Below are 21,409 nucleotides of genomic sequence, written 5' to 3' on the forward strand. Positions count from 1 at the left end.
ACTGTAATAAGACCAGGCACTGCACAAACCCTTACCATACTTGTTACAAGACTAATAAATACAATGGGAAAACATATTGTTCAATTAATTAGTCAATTGCAAGGGCTGTCTATAGACTGCAAGAGATGATATTTCAGTTATTAAATTGATACTTCACTGGTTTTTGGCCAAAAGGCCATTAAAATATTCTATTGGTTTAAATTATAATGCAACTTTGACATGGCTTCAGTGTCGTGCTAAACTGTTGATGAACACAGGCAGATTTCTCCACAGTTCCGTTTTTTTACATTTTATATGGCTTTAAATTTCTCTTAGTATAATTTTTATGGTAGAGGACAATGCTCTCAGGGACAATAGGCTAGTGTAAGAGGATGTAATTCCAAGAACTTGCTTACACCCGCAGTGAATTTGTCCCATTGAGATGTCTTGTGCTAGAAGCACACTGATCTTCAGAGAGGTTTAGCAAGCATGATGATTAAATCTCACTTCTGAATTCTCATGGCCTGGTTTAACTGAAAATCAGCCATAAAAAACAAGCCCTTTTTTGGATTTTACCATTAGTAGTTACGGGCTGCTTTTCTAAATTATTTACTCTCTAGGGCAAAGGGATGGGAGTTGAAAGTGCTACATTATTTTGTTGGGATTTTGCCTTCTTTTATACAGACCTAAGCACTACAAGGGGATAGAGAAAACTCCAGTGACTGAAACCTATCCTCTACATTAAACATCAAATCAGCTCTGAAATGCACATAAACAAGCACATCAGATTTTACTGCTAAATGTGTGAAAACTAGCTTTGCAGTCAGTATAAACCTGGCCTTTGATATATTGGCCAGAGTTTTCAAAACATTTTAGATACCTAAATGAGCGTTTAATGCCTCTAATCTAGTGTTTATATGGAAGATAGGCTCATACATAATTTTCAAAGACCAATCTGTGTGCAGGACCTCTGTGCACCCAGGGTTGCCTTAAATTTCACACATTGTTTGCTTGACCAAGGGTATAGTAGGATTTTCTAGCTGGGTGGAGGTGCACATGGGCCAACAATGGCTCATGAAAGTTAGGCATGGTCAGGGTACATCTAACTCATTACGCTTATTCTGGATGAGCAGGCAGAGAATCAACTCCCCATTGGCTTATGTGAATGAGGTACAAGTACAAAAGAGGCATCCAAGAACACAAACAGCCCCTCCTATCCATACACACAGCCAGTGATGAGCTGCCAAAATCTTAACAACCGGTTCCCTATAAAAAGTTCTGATTTAAGGGGGAGGAGCGGGGGAGGGGCCAGGGAGAGATCCTCGTGGGGCCGGAGGCCCCTGCAGGGCCTGGGCCATTCAAAAAGCGGCAGCAGGACGACTCCAGAGCTCAGCTGAGCTGCCCAGCTGGTGCCGGCGGCTGGCCACGCTGCAGCTGGGGGGAAGCGGGGGAAGGGCCGGGGGACCCTCAGCCTCCCCAGCTGGGAATCCTGGGAGCAACAGGATGGTCCGGCCCACAGACCAGAGTTCTTTGCCCACCCCCTGGCCCTTTAACAACCGGTTCTCCACGGAGGTCTAATTTTAGCAACCGGTTCTTGAGAACCTGTGGGAACCTGCTCCAGCTCACCACTGAGAGGAAGAAAGGAAAACAGAGACTGAGACATAATGTAGCTAATTTAGCGAGAGCCAGGCAGTGATACTGGACTTGGGGGGTAGCCAGTACACACAGGCTCGGTTTGGGGATAGCATGGGAGCTTTGATATGCAGAAGAAGTGAATTGTTTTATAGATAGGGGTGAGAGATTTGCTGTGTTTCTCAAGGGGAAGGACAGTGATCCCACCGACCATTCATGTCATGCAGTAGTGGTTGGGGTGGAGCAAAACTACCACTCAGCATCGGGAAAGAGGATTCTGTTCTCCCTAACTCCCATTTGCCCCTGTGTATAGCCCACTTGTGCCCCTGAGGAATTAGGGGGAGACTTAAAAAAATTGTGGGAGTTGGGTGCCTAACTGCCCCTCTTTCTGCTTTTAGGTCTTGCTATGCACCACGATTATGGGTATGAAAACATAGCTAGCTAATCTGAGAAGTCTAACTGCTTTTCAAGCTCTAAAGTCGCTACATAATTGGGAATATTGCTGTATTTGGCATGGATTATTGTTTGTAAACACACACAGTAATATATACCTGAGAACCTTTAAGAACTTTTTCCTGGGCCAAGGTAATTTTTTTTTCCAGTGTGAAAAATTGATTTTTAACTGATTTTTAAAATTTGTTTTAGCATATGTTCCATTGTAAAACTATGAATCTAGACGTATAAAACTATCACTAAATCTAATTCTGGCCAATAGATTAGTTTAAAATCATGAGGTCACAATAATTATCACACTGAGCTAGCCTCTTGCTGCACTTGATTAAAAGAAAACATTGATTTTAAAAAAACAAAATAGTCTCTCAAAACGTTCCATAGCCATCACTACGAGTAGCCACTGCAAAGGCAGGGTAGGCTTCATATGTTGCGTAAGGTGCTAAATCTTGTCCCAGCGTCACTGCTTGTTTTAGTTGTGTAGCTGGTACAGTAGCAGCTGGATTAGCAATGGTGTATCCTGCAGTAAAAAACAGACACAAAAATGCATTTTCATGCAAATATACCTGATATAGCTGATAACCAGCCTTTTGTCTATACGATTATGTAAACAGGTGGAGATTTCATTGTCAATGGTAACAGTATATTTGTTAGATTAAATATACTTACTTGTTCTGACATCTGGGTTTATCAGCTGTTATAAATGATAGTTTTCTTCTCCTTGGCAGTCATATTGGACAGTGACAATTTTGATATAGCTAATTAGCAGAGTTTTCATATATAATCTGTAGAACATATCATTTCCCAACTCCGCCTCCCCCCCCGCTATTCACTGAATGATTTCCCCCCCCCCCCCAGTATTTAGTTATCTCTAAACTAAGGATGTCACTATAAGCCTATATTCTCTACTTCACACTTGGCATATGGAGGACAAGACATATATTGTAACACAAGGATGTTCCCAGTCAGGTTTCATGAGGAGAAATCTGTTTAAATGATGGAATTGTATACCACCATTCAGTCACGCTTAATCACTACCACAGTCTCCTCACACAATGTGTGTGTGTGTGTGTGTGTGTGTGTATGTGTATATATAAGTAACATCATGTCGAGAAGAGAGAGATTTCCAATACGTATTCTTGGGAAAATGTGGAAATTACGCTTCATATGGCTATATAGCACACGTCCCCAACATTTCAAGTGGCTCAAGTGGGATGGGCTTAAGTGGGTGGTCCCAGGAAGAGGAGGTTCCAGGGAGGGATTCAGGTACTGATCCTGGGGTTGGGTGGGAGGCTGTGGAGAGGACTTGCATGTGGCCCCTGGGATGGAGTTCAAGAGCAGCAAGACTATTAGGAGGTCTGGGCCAAATGTGAGCAGTGTTGCAACCCCATGCACCAGGGGGCAGGTTGAAAAGCCTGGAGCAGAGAGCTGTGCCCAGCCAGTCCCATACGAGCATGAGCTCCTCTGAAGGAATGCACATTTAAAGGCAAGATTTATCCTCACATGACTAACTTAATATGCAGAAAATTATGGAAATATAACAGAAAGTCAAATGTGTTGCAGGCTGAAAAGTTAATGTACGTGTATTTGTCAAGCTTCCAAGACAAATAAAAAGGGTGGGTGAAAGAAAGGGAGATATTATAATGAAGCAGTAAGTGGGGACTGGATTCAATAAAAAGTCCATTTGGCTTACATGCTGCGGAAGCCTTCACAAACCCAGACAAATTGATTTTTCTGCGGCTTTTGCGGACTTCTGTGGCAGGAAGCTGGATATATATATATATTATTATTGAATCCATCCTCAAGATACTGCAAACAATTCAGTAGTATGATTAATGCATGCTTCGTGTGCAGTTTGGCTCAAGGCATTCCCAGGATCTCAGAAGCACATTCACAGTGGAGAACAGTGTAAATGCAGTGTCTATAAATTGGATTTGTGTTTCTGCCTGACATTTTCCATAATTTTCCTAGCCATTTTGGCTAGTTATTAAAGCTATTTATCAGAAATGGGCCACCAGACTGGAACAATGAGTCCTAATGCTTTTGAATTTTGTGAAAGTTTGGATCAGGACCTAAATTTAGTGACTGCCCTCATTTCTCTAGTGGGTCAAATCAAAACTGTAGCTCCAAACACTCCCAAATTTGAGGAAGTTCTGATGCGGATCCAGATCCAAACTTCTTAGCTCAAACCCATCTCCAAAACTTAACCTCTCATCCTCTCTCACTTGATCCTACACTGAAGTCATAGTACATCATTTGAAAGCATGCATTCTTATGTCAGCAAACTATTATAACCCAGCGTATTATATTATGTTCTCCACAAATAGGGGACAGGAATGGATGCATAGATGTGTAAACAGATTGGAAATGCACATATTTTCTTTCAGTAGTTTTGAATCTGAACATGCCTGCAATCCCGCTATATGTAATTAAGTAGCTAACAAAAATATATCTTCAGAAGAGCATCTCAGTACAGACCTTCACATACCTGGAAAAGCAGGAGCTGTAGCAGGAGTCTCTGCTCCCTCTGTGGGAATGCCCAATGTCTGAAGAGTATATTCTGCAGCATATGTCTTGGCTTCCTCAACATATGCACTAAGCTTAGGAGGTGTGAAGGGATGTCTGTGAATCAGAAATAAAAGATTAGCTGTTTTTACTATTCTAAGGATCAGACACAAACTCCTCACAGACCAGGACACATCGACTCAGAGTGGCACCAGCCCCTGCCAGAACAACAGATGCAAAACCTGCAGACATATCTCCTCTGCTACAGTGATCAAAAACTCCCACAATGCACCTTTCAAGTTCCATGGGCCCTACACCTGCCGACCACAACATGTGATGTATCTCATCCAATGCATTAAATGCCCCCAAAACAACTATGTGGATGAAACCAGACAAGCACTACGCTCTCAAATCAATTCAAATGATAAAAGATAAAAACATTGTATCACCCGTGCGTGAACACTTTTCACAAAATAATCACTACATATCTTACCTCTCAGTCTTTATCCTGCACAACACCTCCAAAAGATGAGTCTGGGAGTCTAAATTCATAACTTTACAAGACTAAAAATCATGGACTGAACAGAGACACTGGATTTATAGCTTATTACAACCAGCTATAACCCGCTTACCCTTACCACCCCTCCCCCCGCAGATGTCTTTGTTTTCCCTTTCCTTTTCTTTCCCCCCTATGACTGGAGGGGTGTTAAGGGTCAGTAATGCTAGTCTGTTCTACCATGTATTTAGCTGTGACACGCTAGGTATGTCTATACTGCAATTAGACACCTGTGGCTTACCTGTGCCAGCTGACACAGCTCGGGGGGCTGTTTAGTTTTGATGTAGACATTTGGGCTCAGGCTGGAGTCTGAGCGCTGAGCCCCTCCCACCTTGCAGGGCTCTAGAGCCCAGGCTCCTGTCTGAGCCTGAACATCTACATTGCAATTAAACGGCACCTTAGCCTGCGCCCGGTGAGCCTGAGTCAGCTGGCATGGGCCAGCTAGAGGTTTTTAATGGCAGTGTAGACAAACTCTCAGAGTACAATTCCCAGCCCTGCAGAACAGCTCTGAGTAAGCTCAAAAGCTTGTCTATCTCACCAACAGAATATAGTCCAATATAAGATATTACCTCAACCACCTTGACTCTTGGATATCCTGGGACCAACAAAACTGCATCCTATTCTAAGGATGACAGTTTGACAGTTCATACCTCCTGTCAAGTATTTTGCTCAAATAGAAAAATGGTGCATTATTGATATTCTGAGAGAATATGTATTTGAGAAAAACACTACTATAAAAGAAAAACACTTAATATTAATGTATGCACTAGTACAAAATGTTAGCAGCCTGAAGTTCATGGTTCAGGCAGGGGAAAAAGCCATGTATCTTGAAAACTTGCATATTTCTGCTTATTTTTGCACACTCCCTTGAACTGGAAGTGTAACTTTTAAATATGGAGTGGATATTTGCTAAATATGACTCATCAACAATTCTTTTTGATTACATGATGTGGTGTGACCCAGTGAAATGTATCCAAAATATTGTTATAGATTAGCAGTGGAAATATACACTATTTGATTTCTAGTTGGTATAATTATAGACAGAGTTAGTGGCATGGCCTCTTATTAAGGTTGCCCAACACTTCCCATTGTAAGACCCTTATACTTTGTTTATACTTTGCTAAATGTTAACTGTTTGGACAGAAATTTTCCAAGCTAGTTGTCTGCCTCAGACTGATTTTAATGTTTTAATTTGGAAAATTAAAAAATGGTTCAGCCATTTCCAAAAGTTGAGTTTATGGAAAAATATATAGTTTTTGCTAACTGTTAAAAAATCCTGGAGATCTTTTCTTGAAAAGCTGTAATGCCACAATGCTTTGGAGCAGGGGCTTGAGATTTCGCAGAGGATCATGGTGGCCTTTGCATCAGGCATCTGATTTTTGCCATCCCTGTGAAAAATCTGCCAAAATTTGGCTAAGTTAAAAGCCTTTGAAAAACTGCAGTTCACACATGCTCAGTAGAGTCTTGCTAGAGCTTTGCAGCTAAGTTCACCAAAGATTCAGTGCACATTGGGAATGCTCCGTCAGAAGATGAGGATGACTATCCCTGCAATTGCAGTTCTGCTCTTATAAGGGCTGGACAGGGCAGGGCCAAGCTTTATTTGAGTACCAGAACTGAGAGCATGGAGCCTGTCTCTTCTGTATTCTCAATGCCACCACCTCCCCCATTGGGCCCAGGCAACATGGAGGAAGAGACTGCTGGTTTTGAATGCAGCGGGGACAAGGGCTGGACCAGGGGGGGCAGAGGGAGTAGATTGGCACAAGGAAGTGTGTGTGGGGGAAACTGGGACTGGAAGCTGGCAGCAGGGGGAGAGGGATACTGGGAGTTGTGGGGAGGGAGGGTCAGATCTGACAAGGAGCTGGGGTACAGGGGGAGCACTGGCATTGACTAGACAGACTGGGACAAGCAGCCAGTGGTGGGTGGTCACTGAATTTGTACGAGGAACTCAGGGTCTGTGAGACAGTGGGGATAGGCAAGATATATAAGGGTAGGGTGGTGACTGGAGACCAGGGGCTGAGTGTGGGGGGCAGATTAACTAAGGGGCTACGAGGGCGGGAACTGGGTCTGGCTGGACAAATGTCTGGGGACAAGGAACTGAAGGGCGGGGGGAGATTGAGCCTGGAACAGGGGGAGACTACAGCTAGCTGGGCAAGGGGACTGGGACTAGTATGAGAGGCCTGAGGAGTGAAGACTGGGACTGGGTAGGTAAGGAGACTGGGATGAGTAGCTAGGTGGGGAAGAGTTGAGCCTTGGACAGGGATAAGTTGGAGGGGACAAGGCAGAAAGAGTCAAGCTTGAGGAGAATGGGCAGAAGAGTTTGAGCCTCTACAGACCGGGGAATAGAATCCAACATTCTTGAGTGTCACTATTCCTCTGCTGTCAGCAAACATCTGTGAAACCCACTAGCAGAGTGTGTTATGAATCCTGCTCTAGTGCTGGTTCATGAAGAGGATAACAGCCCACTACTGCTATTAGCTCAGGTGACAGAAGTCTGTGAGGTGGGTCTAAAGGTTCCAAATCTGCTGATGAACCATGCGGGTATCAATGTGATACCACTTGATGGAATTTCTGTTTATTCAGTTTGCTTTTTAAAAATCCTAAGAAATTACCCAGCAAAAACTATTTAACAAACATTATTAAGGTTGCAAAGTCAATTACTTAAATGTTAGGAAATTCCAGAATTAAGGTTGCCTGTGCAACTTTAATTTGTCTCCTTTATACATATGCTTTGATACAGCCTTTAATTACCTGATCATATACTACTTTTTCTACAGCACTCTTGCCTCATTTAGTAGACAGGATGGATAGTGCATACTGAATGAGTAGCTATCTAATGTTTTGTTTTATCCTCCTTGTTCAATGTAGAACTTTATCCTTCCTCTCCAAATCTAAAATTAAAATAAATAGTGGCCTATGTAGTTGATTCTAGCAATGATGCTAAATAAACAGAAAATTTTAAAAACCGATTAAAAACCATACGAAATGGAATAGTTACATACATAGTAGGATTCTGGCTGGCAAGGGCAGGAATAGTGATTTTATATAGGAATAGTTGTCTTTGGTCCTGGCCAATTGCAGAATGAAGCTGATAAACAGGTTGTCCCCAGTTATTTTTCTGGCAGATTTCTTCTAAGACCTATAAGAGAAAAATGTATACCAGATACAACCACATTTTAAGGTTCTGGCCCATCTCTGGCCCTACCTGCTGCAAAAATATATTGCTTTCCATGAGTTTTCATCTGTAGATTATATGCTCCAAATTATTAGTTTATATTTATATATATATATAAACACACCCACCCACACCCTCCAAGTTTTGGAGGTTGAAAGGGTCATAAAATCTAAGAATAATATAAGCAACTTAAACGTTCAACAATCAATTAATTCATGAAGATAATTGTCACACCACTGAATCTGATGTATTTTCAGTTTAGTCCATTAACTGTTTTACTTTGATGCAGCATTGGAATAATTTCTTTTGACTTCTATTCATTACCCCATTTATGCGCTCCAGAATTCTGCATTTTTAACGTCTGTTAAAGAATTGTGACTGTATTATCCTTCACTATTTCTCTGCTTCTTCTCCTGCTTAGTGGTGTGTAGTGAATGAATAGCGGGGTGTATCCCTCTCCAAATTATTTGCCTAAAACCTAGTTATGTTACATTTCTTCCCAGTTTATTGCAGAGGCCACTTGCTTGCTGATGCTCCTGACCTGTAATAGAAATTCTGAGTGGTATTGCCCTCTTCCTTTACATTGTGTGGAAGCAGGGGAAGAAAGAGAGGGTTTAAATGAGAGTGGAGTTCGTTTCTTCCACAATATATTATTCCACAAAATAATTGATTGTACTCAGATGTTATCACCCTACTTTATATTCCTTCTTCCAAATCACTGAATATATAGAGTGTCCCAAATCAGTCTTAATACTGATAATTAAGAGCTTTACTAGGGGCTCACTATTCTACATAGCTATCTATTAATGATGCCCAAGCCAGTTGTTTGTTCAGACAATGTCATCCACCAATTTTATGGATAGGAATCTTGACTGGCTCCTCAAGGTGCCAGTTGGCTTTAGAATTAAAGGGGGAGTGTATACAGGGGAAGGCCCATATCCCTTTGGGTGCTCCACTGCTCAACGGCCAACGAGGAAGATGCAAGGTGATTGGTTCTTGCTTCCTGCAATCATTTGCTTAAACCCCAGTACAGGCCTCTTGCCCCATGTTTAGCTAAACTCACACAGCCTCCCTCCTGGTAGTTATATAATATAGGAACTGTGTTTTTATGTTGCTTTGGGTCTGACTAATTGCCTGTTTAAAAGTTCAGGAAGGAACTTTTCCCACTGGGGCCAAATTGGCTATGGCCTAGTGGAGTTTTTTGCCTTCCTCATAATATTGGGAAGGCACATTCAGGTTAAATAGGTATAGGATTTAGGAATTTCATTTGAGGAAAGTTATGAATATTAGTTCATTGCAACTTGAAGCCGGTGTCCAGTGTGGACAGAAGGCCAAAGGGCCAGTGACCAGAAGAGCTAAAAGCCTTTTGCTGGTGGACCCCAGGTCTATGGGCAAGAGGGAGGCTAGATTTGAGTTTGAAAATGGCAGTGGTACATAAGTCTGTGCAGACCCTCTTTGGTACCTTCTGTCCCCTTTGTAGGGAAAGTGGGGGAAGATGAGAACGTTCAGGAAAGCAAGCTGAATTCTTGGGGTAGGCAGTGGAGAGTCTGCTCTGAGTTATGGGTTATATAATAGGAGCTATGTAAACCCTGCACTGAACCCACATATATGCCAATTATTGGGAGATGTAGGACAAGGTTGGTGAAAGATTAACATTGGAGAAGAGCACTAACAAAGTTGCAACCTGCTGCCTAAAAACAATTGCTGTGTCTGTCCTCATTCACTTGTGTATCCTGATCAAGTAGCTCTACCATGTACCATGTTCAGTGACCTTAAAATGGAAACACACTACTGCACAAAAGACTATCAGGAGTTTTCCAGTTAAATTTTCATCCAGGCTGCCTCCTCTAAACTGTTTGTTCAGTGTTGTAATTATTTGCACTTAAATTTGCTCAAAGTGCTTTACAAACACTAGTAAATTTACCTCCCTGCTCTCCTCTTAGCTGGAAAAGTATTAATTCTACTTCTTTATAAATGGGGAAATCGAGGCACAGGGCAGTAAATAGCCTTCAAAAAGTCATAGAGGAAGGTCTCCTGATTCTATCATCTGATTTATCCACAAGAACATCCCTCTTCTAATGTGATAACTTTGTTTTATAAATGTGTGCAGGCTATTCATACTTATAGTACTGCTCTGGACTCTCAAGCTTATGTTTTTCAAGGCATCACAATCCATTCATCAAAACTGCATTAGTGATTTTTCACATTTAAAATTTTACATATGTTCAATTTAATTTTTAAATTCTTATTTGCATAAAATATTCAGATTTGAGTTTGCAAATGGCAGTTGTTCATAAATTGGGTAGTTAGGCAGCTACCTGATTCTCATGTATAAATGCAGCTTGTGTGCGAAAGGGCAAATGTTTGTGTATGCAAGAACTTAGATATGAAAAATTGCACATGCAGAATCTTAAATATGAAAAATTGCTGGCAAAATTTTAGAAGCTGCTTTTAAAATATTTAGCCACCACAGTCCAAAGCTACTTTATGAATAGTTGGCTAGGCCCTTTTAAGATGTCCTATCAGTATTGAAATCCCATGTGAGATGTACATATATTTAAAAATTTAGCTGGGGAGAGGAAACAGAATTTGGAAGGGCCTCTCTGAAATGGACCTAGATTAATGAATAATATTGACCAGATTCAAAGGGGAATCTAAGCTACTGTAATTTATACCTTCTTCTATCCTACCATTGTGTGCATGTGTGTGTGTGTGTTACTTTAATTTATATCTGCATATTAATTGTTTTTCCTTCTAAACAATTTTTTTACTCCTTAGCCTGTCAGCTACAATACCCTAGACTCTTTTAGATTCAGTAGGCCAAATGCAGAAGTAATGTGAAAGGGAATATAAGTTCTATGTTTAGACGTAGGTGTGCTCTCAGTGAGACTGCTGCTCAACTGGTATAATTTACCTACTGAAGATAGTATAAATTACACCAGAGTAGTGTCCCAGGCTTAGATTCACTTAATCCGACCTCTGAATTTGTCCCTGTGACAACATTTTGTATGTTCCTAAGGAAACAGCTTTATCAGGAAGATTTTCATATTAAATGAATGTCAGTATCAGTTATAGTTCAGGTTGTCTCTTGTATAGCCTTAAAATCTTCAGAGATAATTCATCTATAACTATCTAAGAACAGTTTCTGGGCACAGGGACACAGGATTCTCAGGCAGGGGAGGCTCCAGACATTTCGCGGGGGGCGCTCTGCCAGTTGCCGGGAGGGCGGCAGGCGGCTCCGGTGGACCTCCCGCAGGTGTGCCTGCAGAGGTTCCGCTGGTCCCGCGGCTTTGGTGGACCTCCTGCAGGCACCGGACCAGCGGACCCACCGCAGGCACGCCTGCGGGAGGTCCACCGGAGCCGCCTGCCGCCCTCCCAGCGACCAGCAGAGCGCCCCCTGTGGCATGCCGCCCCAAGCACGCGCTTGGTGTGCTGGGGCCTGGAGCCGCCCCTGTTCTCAGGAGACTCACATAGTCATACTTGTGATTGGAGAGAGAGAAGTTTTCAACTGTATTTTAGAGGCAATATGCATTATACTACTTGTTTCCTGGGCTAATTAACAGACCTCTTTTATAATGAGCAGTGTCGCTTTTAAATATCAAGGGCAACATTTTCAAAAATGTCTAAGTGATTTAGAAGCATAAATCCCACCATATGAGATTCAGTGGTGCATCATGGAAGATATCGTCCAACCAGGGAGCCCAGTCTATAAAGGAGAATGAGAGCATGAGGTACCCGAACTACACCTCCTGTCAGGCACTGCGGTGCTATTTTTAAATTGAAATGTTTAGGTTTTTAGGTCTTCCATATTTTGATGAAATATCAGAGTTTTCTACGGAGAACAGACATTTTTTGCAAAAAAAATTTAGTAAAAAATCCAATTCTCCACTGAAAAATAGTTTTGACAGAAAATTTGTGACCAGCCTTAGGCGGTAGGTACTACTGTGATGCTAAGTATTAATAACAATAAGTTTATATCCAATCCAGAACTTCCCCAAAATTCAGGATGCTCTGAATTGCGAATTTTGTGTTGCCCAATTAAAGAGAGAGAGTGCTCATCATGAAGGCCAGACCCTCAAAATTCCAGGGAATTTTGTTCTGATCTGGGATTCTGTTTTGAGCCCCTCTCTAATTTCAACAAGTTTGTTATCTGTGTTGAGCCCAGTTTTGCATGTCTTACCTATAAATAACTTTGGGACTTCCGTAGGAGTTCTGCCTTTGTCAAGGACTAAATGATTGGATCAGAACATTAACTTTAAAAGGAGGCTTCACTGCAGTAGTCTCAGCAGTAGTCTTTCATGTTTGATTATACAATATGCATAAAGTTCTGCCCTCGGATCTGGCATGTAACGCTCATGGAAATTATGAAAGTCAATGGGAGCTGACATGCTGAGAACTGAGGGCATGTTTAAATTCACAATTTTTTATTCTGTTACCATATTGGAATGATTATTATAGTTTGAGGACTCTAGCTATGTAGTGTTAATATTGTAATATATTATGCTGTGCAAAGCAGAAACTTTTTTTTAATATGACCCCATTCTTTATGTTTTTCTATTTTAACGAGTCTTTTTCATTGCTTCCTAAAATAAATGTGGTTTTTAAAAATAAAACATATCAGTAATAATATCTGAGCAGATTTCTCTTTATTAGTGCTCCTCCCAAGGATATTCTGGGGCTGAAGTAATAGTAAAAGTAACTTCAATCCAACTTGTGTAGTCTTCAAGAATAGTTGGAACAGGTCCTAAAACAGCAGAACCCTTCTTTAGGCATAACAATAGTAACTTGTAGGTATTTTCTGTAATGTCTCTTTCAAAGGTGAGCAGATCAGTGTGTGAACATACTCATGATCACCTATCAGCATTTTCAAAATAAGTAACTATTCAAACTCGGTCTAAATCTATTGTATTGTTCAGAAAGCATTAAAAAAAAAGACTAATATATGTCTGACTAGAGCAATTTTTCCTAATTTATTGTACCTACCTGAGGAGCAAGTTTAATTCCATGTGGTTTTAAAGCGATATGGTTCATTGGGGTAAGTTCCATTCCAGGCAAAAGATCGTAGAGTTTGTCTTCTCCCCTCTTTTCTCCTTTAACCTGGTATCCACGACCCAGGCCAGTGTAAGCCAAGTATCCACGTCCTCCTAGTCCTCTAACTCCCGCAGCCCCTACAGGTACATTCATGTAAATTTCTAGGAATGTAAGAAGCATTAAACTGAATCAAATCACCGGAAAATCACCCTGATTCTTACTGTAATGGAAAAGTTAGCCCCATTCACTGATTTCTGATAAGAAGATGGGTAGGAACATTGACTGACTGAGAATTGCTGCAGATTCATACCACATGCATAGACTCAAGACTCAAGGTCAGAAGGGACCATTATGGTCATCTAGTCTGACCTCCTGCACAATGCAGGCCACACTAGTCACCATGAAGTAGAACTCACAAGGAGAAGTTTCTTTATTACCTTTGGAGGAAAATACAATAATACCATGAATATAGAGCTAGTGTCTACACAACTGTATCATTCTGGCTTTTATAATACTTCTTGGGGCGTTTATTTATGTTTAGTGCCTGTAATTTCAGGCTGCAAGCTACGAGCAGCATAGTTTCCTTAGAAAATTCATTGCAGATTAGTTTCCTGGTTCACCATATCTTTTAATCGATTACAGTATATAACTAAGATTGTCCTTATTCCTATGATATCACTTATCTATGGGATTATCAATAATTTAATCAATATAAACCAGTTCTCTACCCCATCATCTTTTAAGTTGTTTTCCTAAAGTGCCTTGAGATGTTTTAGTTAGAAGGAATGTCCTAGTTGCTTCTGACTGACTTTCCCATCTTCTCTGCTCTGTTCAGTCAACACGAGGCTTAACTTTCCATTGAATTCATGCACAGATTACTTTTGATTTTTTGCCATGTTTCTAACCTGATTTACAGTTGAAGAGTAAAGGGACAGTTAAAAATTAGATTGATTACTGCCCATTGGTATAATTTAAGATTTTTAATGAACTTGGAATACATAGATTTTCCCCCATTCTTTGAACTAATGACCATTTTCTCACATTAGAACTGGTTCCTTTCAGAAGGATTGTTTGGGAATTTAGGAGGTTAACAAGTGAGACCATACTAAGGAAAAGTGAACTGAGTGATTTGGGAGTTTTGACACATTTTCCTAATGTAATTTTAGTGAGTTTTAGATTTATATATGCACAGTAAAGCTAAAGCATGAGCAGTAGCAGTGCAAATTTCCCAAACCATACCAATGAGCCAATGTGTCTTGATCGTTCTCTGAAGGAATCATTTCCAGGGGGTTAGAGATTAGGTTAGTTAATTCAGTCCTCATCAACTCTACTGAGGACTTCAAACTGAGAACTGTGTTCTTTAGGACATCTTTCTACCTGGAAATGTGTTGAGAACACCATCTGATTTCACTCAGGACATCAATCTGCTGTCAGTTGTTACTGACATCAATCTGCTGTCAGTCACTACTAGAAATGAGTGAGAAGATCTGGATTTTGAACACCCCAAAATTTAATTAAGCCCATTATAAAGTAAGTGGGCCTATGTTACATTCACACCTTAGTTTTGGAAATGTTTTGGACCTAATGTTTCTTTCAGGCTCCTCTCTAGTCACCGCACATTTGCACTAGTAATTTCAAAATTAAGTTTACCAATCCCTTATACTATCCATTATTTGTTTTGTTGCAGGAAACAAAACACAAAACAAAACAAAAACTCTGCTAAGAAGCATGACCTTTTATCATGTTAAATAGTTAATGTTTTGTCTACAGTGTGATAGATCAAAATTGGAACTATATATCCAAATCTGTGGCGGTGAGACATAATAGGATCCCAGACTGAACTACCAACTATTTGATTGTTGCAAAATTAAAACCCAACCAACAAGATAGTGCAATGAAACCACCCCCAGTTTTGATCTCTGTAGTCGACATACTTGAAAAGATACTTAATGTCGAATGTGTAACCTCCTAGTGCTTATGGCCACTTCTTGGAACACAGTGTGAAGCACTTTCTTGTTTTCATCTCTGTTTTGGAGGTTCATTTGTCATTCCCTGTAACGATGCTATATTGCTGCTTAGAGCCCCAGAATGACTAGGGTAATGGCCTGACTAGAAAATGTCGTGGTTGTGGGGAGATAAGAGTCAAAACACAGAGCACTGACTCTCCTGGGACTGGTTAGTTTTCCTGAAACTCAGCCTTGAGCCATTAAAAAGAGGAGAAAATGAACTGCTAGGCTTCTGGGACTGAATCAACAGCCAGCTGTGGGCAAGGAGTTCTGTTGTGAGTGGAAAACTCTTGTTTTGTTTGTTTTTTTCCCTCCTGGGACAAAATGGAGGATTTTTGGTTTGTTTATTTTGGAGCAAGAGTAATTCAGAGACTGTTAAAAGACTTTCGGCTTTCTCCTGGGCTGATGAGGGAGTATATATATATTTTTGTTTGCTTAGCCTGCCTGAAGGTTTTCATCCCCTTTTAAAGGAGAGGTTTCAAAAACTGTGGCTATTTTCCAGTGTATGAAGGCTTTCAGTCACTTTCTTAAAAGGACGCATGACCTGAGGCTATGCAGAATTATAGAATGCTGGGCTATATGCATAGGTCTGTCCCAGTGAATGGAGATTGTGGTAGGTGTAAAAAGGAAGTAGCTGAGAAAAGCAGGACATTGGGAGACTATTGTGTGTTTCAGGAAGATTATTGAATGTTTCAGTGCTAGCAATTGGAACTCCTAAGAACGGTGGGCTGGAGTTTCTTCATAGTGAGGAACCATTGAACAATGACGTTGGGACACTCCTCAGATCATTAAAGACTCAGGAGCAGCCCCAATTTATGGTCCTCTCTGAAGGACTCTGAAATGCCTGAATGATGGGGGTATGCTTCAACTCATATAATCCAAGGTGGTTTATGCTAATTTCTCCATTTAGTTAAAACTGCTCAAGTATGACTCAAGTTTTTAAAAACTTTTTAGTGGAACCAGCTTTAATGTGATGCATGGATGCACAGCTTTAATGTGGTGCATGGATATTTGATTTCACAAATTTACCTCCTACTCTAGTTATGAAGCTATTTCAAAGATAGATTTCTGGATTGCCATAGCCATAGCCGCTGGAGTTACCTCTAATAGATGGAGGTCGGATAATTCCCCTACTGCTGAGGTCACCCTTGGTGGCAGGGAAATGAAGGTTAGGAATAGCTGCGTAGGCCTGAGGTGCATAGAAGACTGGAGCTCCAAGGTAGGCTGTGGCGGGATCATACACATGTCCAAATGTGTAAGTGTATTCTCCTTGTAGCACAGTACCTCGTCCTCCTGTGCCTCTGGTGTGTCTAACGTAACTGTCTTTGTCTACTGGTTTTGCTAATGTCACTTCGATAGGGGAACCATCCAGCACCTGTAAAACAAGGAGAAATGCATGGAAAAATGCAAGGGAAGCACAAATGCAGTACAATATCCAACATCATAATGACTGTTTTGTAAAGGCCCAGCTAAGTTCTGCATTTTGCTAACCACCGCTACTTAGGTGGGGTGACTGAAAGAGTTTGAGAATCTTCTGCAGTGAGGCCATGTTCCCAGGGGCAGAAAGGCACGACGGCCCCTGGCTGCTGTTGCAAAATGTGTGAACCATGGCAGTCTGCTCGTCTTCTGCCTGCAGCTGCTGTGAGGTTAGAGGAACTTGGGCTATGTCTGTGCTTGGAGCTAGAGTGTGTGATTCCCAGCTCCCAGTGACATACTCATGCTAGCTCCCAAGGAGCTAGTGCACTAAAAATAGTAGGGTAGCCGCGGTAGCGCAGGCAGTGGTGAGTGGCAGTGCGGGCTAGCTGCCTCAGGTACAAACCTTCCTGGACCTCGTGGGTGGGTACTCAAGATGCTGGCCTGTGCCACTGCTGCCTATGCTACCATGGCTACACCACTGTTTTTAGCTCTCTGAGAGCTAGCACAAGTAGGCTTATTTGAATCACATCCCCAGCTCCAAGTGTAGACATAACCTTAGAGACCCTCCTCTTCTGCCCACAGTAATGTGTAAATTCAATCAACCGCTCATTTTAAAACTACACTTTCTGAGAAGGTTCAAAATTAGGCAAGGTCTGTTTGCCCCTTCCCTAACCCAAACATTACCATTTATATTAACCTGAAAACAATAATGAGCACATGAAAATGGAAGTCAGTTTTCTTTGTGATGTTAATTGTAAGTACCACATCTTCAGTGTTGATTCCAACAGGTGATGTAAAATATGTGTCAATGGGCTTTGTGCAATTTTTCAATGAGGTACTGTAGTGCAGCACCCTTCAATGGAAAAGTGACTGCATTACCTATTTTCCCAAGACAGATGTTCAAGATACTGATTGCACACCTCAGAACATGTGGAGTATATTTGTACTGCATAAGGTGGCTTTATATAGCTTTTTTCAGCTTCTAGACTGAAAAGCACTGCAATTACAAGAAAAATAGTCTCTCTGAAGAGAGTTTTTGAGCTGTATTATACCTGATCAATGACTGTTTGTTTTACCAGAGGCAAATGGATTTATTTTCTTAGCAAGCATGTATTCAGTGGCAATGCGGAGTCTAAAGAGGGTGTGGATTAAATATCCCATATCTTTGAATTCATGGATCCTGAATTTCCTCTCTTGCTGTCATGTTCTCAGCACAGGAATATATTTTTAATATGTGTGTAGCTCCCATTAATGTAATTTGAGGTTATGTTAACACACTTTTTTAAACTATACACTCATCAGAGCAGGGGCTATTCCTATGTGTTTGGAAAGGAATTGACGCATTTGAAGTGATTCCTCAGTAGAAGCAGGAATAAAAGAGGGATGAATAACACCCCATGATAAATATGTAATACTATTATATAATATTATACACAATATTTGCAACATATGAAAATAAAATAGTTAATAACTTTTAAGGCCTGGTTATTGCATTATAATTTCAAAATTGTATATGGCATTAAAATTGGCTGAAGTCTGGGGAAAAACAGCTTTTACAGATCTTTGTTTGAATTCTGAACAGCTGTTTTGGTTTGACCATTGCACATTGCCTTGTTTTTTGTTGACACATAAGGAAAAGGTATTCAAAGTGCAAGCATGAGATTTTGTGACCTTTTATTAAGTATTAGTCATTTGTTCATTATTCTGTTTCTTGCATCGAGTCAGAACAGAACACGACTATGTGATTTAGGTGACCAGTTTCCCATTATGTAGGTAAATAGTCAAAATGAATAGTTTGTGAACTCCCAAAAGGCTGAAACGTGATTACATAAATTGCAAACAATTACAAAAAAGCAAATACAGTTGTATGACACCAATATATGATGCTACTAGTCCAGCATTACCTTCCCATTTAAGGCTTTCATAGCTTCAACTGCATCCTCTCTGTTATTAAAGTGTACAAATGCATAGTCTCTGATTTTCTTTATTCTTTCAACTGCACCTACAAAAATGTTGGGATATTAGTTCTGCAACTGTCTTTTCAAAGGAATACAGATTTGAATTAACATTCTGGGTTGTGTTTTTAGCACTCAGTTTTATAAACCAAAGTTCTGATCTGCAGACACTTATGCATGTGAGTATCTCACTGAACTCAGTAAGATTACTTGTGTGTAAAGCTAAGCTTGTGCATAAATGATTGTAGCATCATGATCAAAATGAGTAATTACTGAACCTGTCATGCTATAGTTTTAATTTGATCTGATTACCCAACACAGAATGTTACACTTCTCAGAGTTTAAAAGTTTGAACAAACTAAGTTAACTAAGTATTCTACAGACCTGGTATTGCCAAGTACTTTTAAAAACTACATTGATTTAGTTTTTCATTTATAAAAAGCGACAAAGAGTCCTGTGGCACCTTATAGACCAATAGACGTTTTGGAGCGCAAGCTTTCATGAATACTCACTCTGTCAGATGCATGTAGTGGAAATTTCCAGAGGCAGATATAAATATGCAGGCAAGAATCAGACTAGATTGATTCTTGCCTGCATATGTATTTCCACTACATGCATCTGACGAAGTGGGTATTCACCCACGAAAACTTATGCTCCAAAACGTCTGTTAGTCTATAAGCAGGGGCGGCTCTAGGAATCTGGCCGCCCCAAGCAGGGCGGCATGCCGCAGGGGGCGTGCTGCCGGTCGCCAGTCCCGCGGCTCCGGGGGACCTCTTGCAGACGTGCCTGCGGAGGGTCCGCTGGTCCCGCGGCTCCGGTGGAGCTTCCGCAGGCGTGACTGCGGAAGGTCCGCCGGAGCCGTCTGCCGCCCTGCCGGCAAAATGCCGCCCCAAGCGCGCGCTTGGCGTGCTGGGGTCTGGAGCCGGCCCTGTCTATAAGGTGCCACAGGACTCTGTTGCTTTTTACAGATCCAGACTAACACAGCTACCCCTCTCATACTTTTTCATTTATGGGTACTGAAAAGTACAGTTAATTTAACAGAAAAAGTAAACCTAAATATATGTGATATTAACACACTAAAGTAAGAGCAACCCTTTTTTAACTAACAAGTCAAAGCTACCCTTGCAGGCCTATTTTCAGATGTATGAATTCAGCTAGATCAGACTTGGTAAAAATCAAGGCTGAGAAGGAAACCATGTGCAGTAAATGGAAATAGAGCAACAACCTTTACAGCTTGCAATAGAATCATGATCTTAGCTTTTAAGTGAAGCTCTTGAGTATTCTAGAACCAGATATATGAAAAATTATAGTGAGAAAGTATATTCAAGTGCATTTCAATTCTGGAATTTTTATGTCTGATAGTCTTCACTACAATGGCTGAATGCAACTGTCAGCTGGTTATGCAATATATTCTTGAATTATGTCAGATTCCATAACATTCACATTCTGTTTGCTTAAAATGTCATTTGGAGTCATATGCTTGCATGATGGATTCAGATTTCTTCTAGGCAAGTGTGATACAAATTCACTTTGGTTTTGTTTATTTCTTGCAGCTTGTTCTGACTTTTACATCCATGCAGCCTCAGCACAGCCAGCAAGTTTAGAAGCACTAGTTTCCTTTTACAATAATTTGCCTCTTTCTCACTTTGTATTAGAGCCTTTTCCTGTTTCCCCACTGGCTACATGAGAGGTGATGTGTGTGTCAGCACCCATTATAAAGTCAACAAACAGGTTTGTCATCTGTCCTGAAGAATGCAAGGCAGTCCTGATTTCTGAATATTTGTTCTACCTTCTGATTGCAAAACAATTTTGCAGAACACATGAATATACACACATCAGCCAGACAGCAGGACTGGGGGGAACAAGGGTCAGAGAGAGAAGTGTTACTCTAAATCCAATAGTTTATAACTGATGGTGTATTGAATATGCATCCATTGATAGATTTTCAGTGAAAATGTAGGATTTTTTGATCAATACAACAGGTCTTGCTGGGTCTGTTGTAAGGTACATTTATGCAAACAAGTGCAATTTGGACTGCCTCTGAGGAAAACTTTAATGAGAGCTAGAACTTCCATGAGAGAACCTGCATTGTGATTCTGACTTAGCATGAGGAGCAGAGCTGGCAGTAAACATGCACAATAAGCACCTGCTGGCATGGGAACAAAAAATGGGTATGCCAAAGGAAAGATGGTCATGGGACAGATCAGGACTATATGCCAATTTCCTCATACTCTTTGGAAAGCTTTGCACCCAAAATATCTAACTCAAGTTGTCCAAGTCTCTCTAAAATAAACTTTTCTTTTTCTGTCTGGTATGGTCAGGCAGATAAAGAATGGACTGCATTGTGCTGTAGTCAAAATTGGGCCGAATTCTCAACTGTTGTAAATTCATAGATTCCACTTCCCCATAATAATTCCTACAGCAAAATACAGAGGTAAAAATAATCTCTTTGCTTCTACTCAATGTTCCTGTGTTTATGCATCCCAGGATCACATTAGCTCTTTTGGCTACAGCATCATATTGGGAGCTCACATTCAGCTGATGTTACCGATGACCCCCAAATCTTTCTCAGAGTCATTGCTTCCCAGGATAGAATCCTGCACTGGATAAGCAGGGGCGGCTCTAGGCACCAGCAAACCAAGCTGTTGCCTAGGGCGGCCAAATCTAGGGGGCGGCAGGCTGGGCTGGTGGACCTGCCGCAGTCATG

General features: G+C 41.0%; 1 protein-coding gene across 3 annotated transcripts in view; it reads right to left on the reverse strand.

The window, feature by feature from the left end:
* Positions 1 to 1,563: 1,563 nt before the first annotated feature.
* A1CF (APOBEC1 complementation factor) overlaps positions 1,564 to 21,409 on the reverse strand; it is a 52,592-nt gene continuing 32,746 nt past the window's right edge. For 2 of the 3 annotated variants that reach the window (XM_039481016.1, XM_039481018.1), the window contains 6 exons: positions 18,652 to 18,749; positions 16,433 to 16,706; positions 13,278 to 13,486; positions 8,122 to 8,258; positions 4,550 to 4,683; positions 1,564 to 2,581 (listed from right to left, as the gene is read on the reverse strand). In XM_039481016.1, coding sequence (XP_039336950.1) covers positions 2,430 to 2,581; positions 4,550 to 4,683; positions 8,122 to 8,258; positions 13,278 to 13,486; positions 16,433 to 16,706; positions 18,652 to 18,749 — 1,004 coding nt within the window. In that variant the 3' untranslated portion in view covers positions 1,564 to 2,429. The remainder of the gene's footprint in view (positions 2,582 to 4,549; positions 4,684 to 8,121; positions 8,259 to 13,277; positions 13,487 to 16,432; positions 16,707 to 18,651; positions 18,750 to 21,409) is intronic. The other variant, XM_039481017.1, reaches the window with a different exon arrangement.

The sequence above is a fragment of the Mauremys reevesii genome, linkage group 7 (assembly GCF_016161935.1).
Source record: "Mauremys reevesii isolate NIE-2019 linkage group 7, ASM1616193v1, whole genome shotgun sequence".
Taxonomy (NCBI): Eukaryota; Metazoa; Chordata; order Testudines; family Geoemydidae; genus Mauremys; species Mauremys reevesii.